Source organism: Lycium ferocissimum, unplaced genomic scaffold, assembly GCF_029784015.1.
Source record: "Lycium ferocissimum isolate CSIRO_LF1 unplaced genomic scaffold, AGI_CSIRO_Lferr_CH_V1 ctg383___fragment_4___debris, whole genome shotgun sequence".
NCBI lineage: Eukaryota > Viridiplantae > Streptophyta > Magnoliopsida > Solanales > Solanaceae > Lycium > Lycium ferocissimum.
In genome coordinates this window covers 1-1209 of record NW_026725507.1, presented here as the reverse complement: position 1 = coordinate 1209, position 1209 = coordinate 1, and the positions used below count along the sequence as shown (strand labels likewise).

The 1209-nt window shown below is 37.6% G+C and overlaps 1 protein-coding gene across 1 annotated transcript; it reads left to right on the top strand.

Annotated features, from left to right (window-relative positions):
• Nucleotides 1–459: 459 nt before the first annotated feature.
• On the top strand, nt 460–1123 carry LOC132044212 (large ribosomal subunit protein eL27-like). Its single transcript, XM_059434698.1, is given in 2 exon segments — nt 460–864; nt 867–1123. Coding segments are annotated over 2 exon segments (405 nt in total). The 5' UTR covers nt 460–539; the 3' UTR covers nt 947–1123.
• The last annotated feature ends 86 nt before the right edge of the window (nt 1124–1209 follow it).

Sequence of the window (1209 nt, the reverse complement as noted above, 5' to 3'; positions counted from 1 at the left end):
TTTGTCAAACCCAAAGTTTTAGGTCATTTGCACTTTTCACCCTATTTTGTGTTGGTCTTTAATTTCTGTCCATCAAGACAAACAATTTTTTAATGGACATAAATTTACATTTTCGTATCATAATATGTACAAGTTATGCACTACCTTTAAAGAACTTATGCAGCATAAGTTTGACATTGAAATGCAAAAATAAAAAACCAGCCCATTTGAAGGAAAACCGTGCAATTTTTTCGTCCAAGCCCAAATCGAGTAATAAGAAAAAAAAAGGGACACGTGCATCAATTATCCGTCAAAACAAGCCTGCAGCCTGTTGAGAAGGTCCATTTTGTTAAACCCAAAATCGTTTTATTTCGTCCAAGCCCAAATTGAATAATAATAAATTGGGCCAAATCCATTAAGAAATAGCTAACTAGGGCTTTGGTTTACAATCCACCCATCCTTTATAAAGGCAAAACCTAGGGTTTTACACTCCATTTCATCCGCCCTTACAGAGAGAAAAAAGAGAGCGAGAGAGGTAGAGTCCTTGGCGGCGAGGGAAAATGGTGAAGTTTTTGAAGCCAAACAAAGCAGTGATCCTTCTTCAAGGCAAATATGCTGGTCGTAAAGCCGTAATCATCCGTGCTTTCGATGAAGGAACACGTGACAGGCCATACGGTCACTGTTTGGTTGCAGGTATTTCCAAGTACCCAAAGAAGGTCATCCGTAAGGATTCAGCAAAAAAGCAAGCGAAGAAGTCACGTGTGAAGGCGTTTATCAAGCTGGTGAATTACACACACATCATGCCGACACGTTACACACTTGATGTGGATCTGAAGGATGTGGTGAATGTGGATGTACTTCAAGCACGTGATAAGAAGGTTACTGCTGTAAGGAAACTAAGGCTAGGCTTGAGGAGAGGTTCAAGAATGGAAAAAATCGCTGGTTCTTCACTAAGCTTAGGTTCTAAGCAGATGATGTTCTGGTGCTTAAGATTGAATCTGATTTTGATGAAATGGTAATATTGATGGAGAATGCTTTTATTTTTAAGATACTATTAGGCTGTTTTTTGTTGTTGCACTATTTTGTTGATGGATAATTTCTAAATCATCTTTCAGTTATCTACATTTTAATGCTGGTTTGTTTATGATGTTTGAGTAGGCTATTTTTCTATATTCTCGTGGCTATTTGTTTAATGGCTATTATTTAAATGCTGCTATATCTATGCTCTGA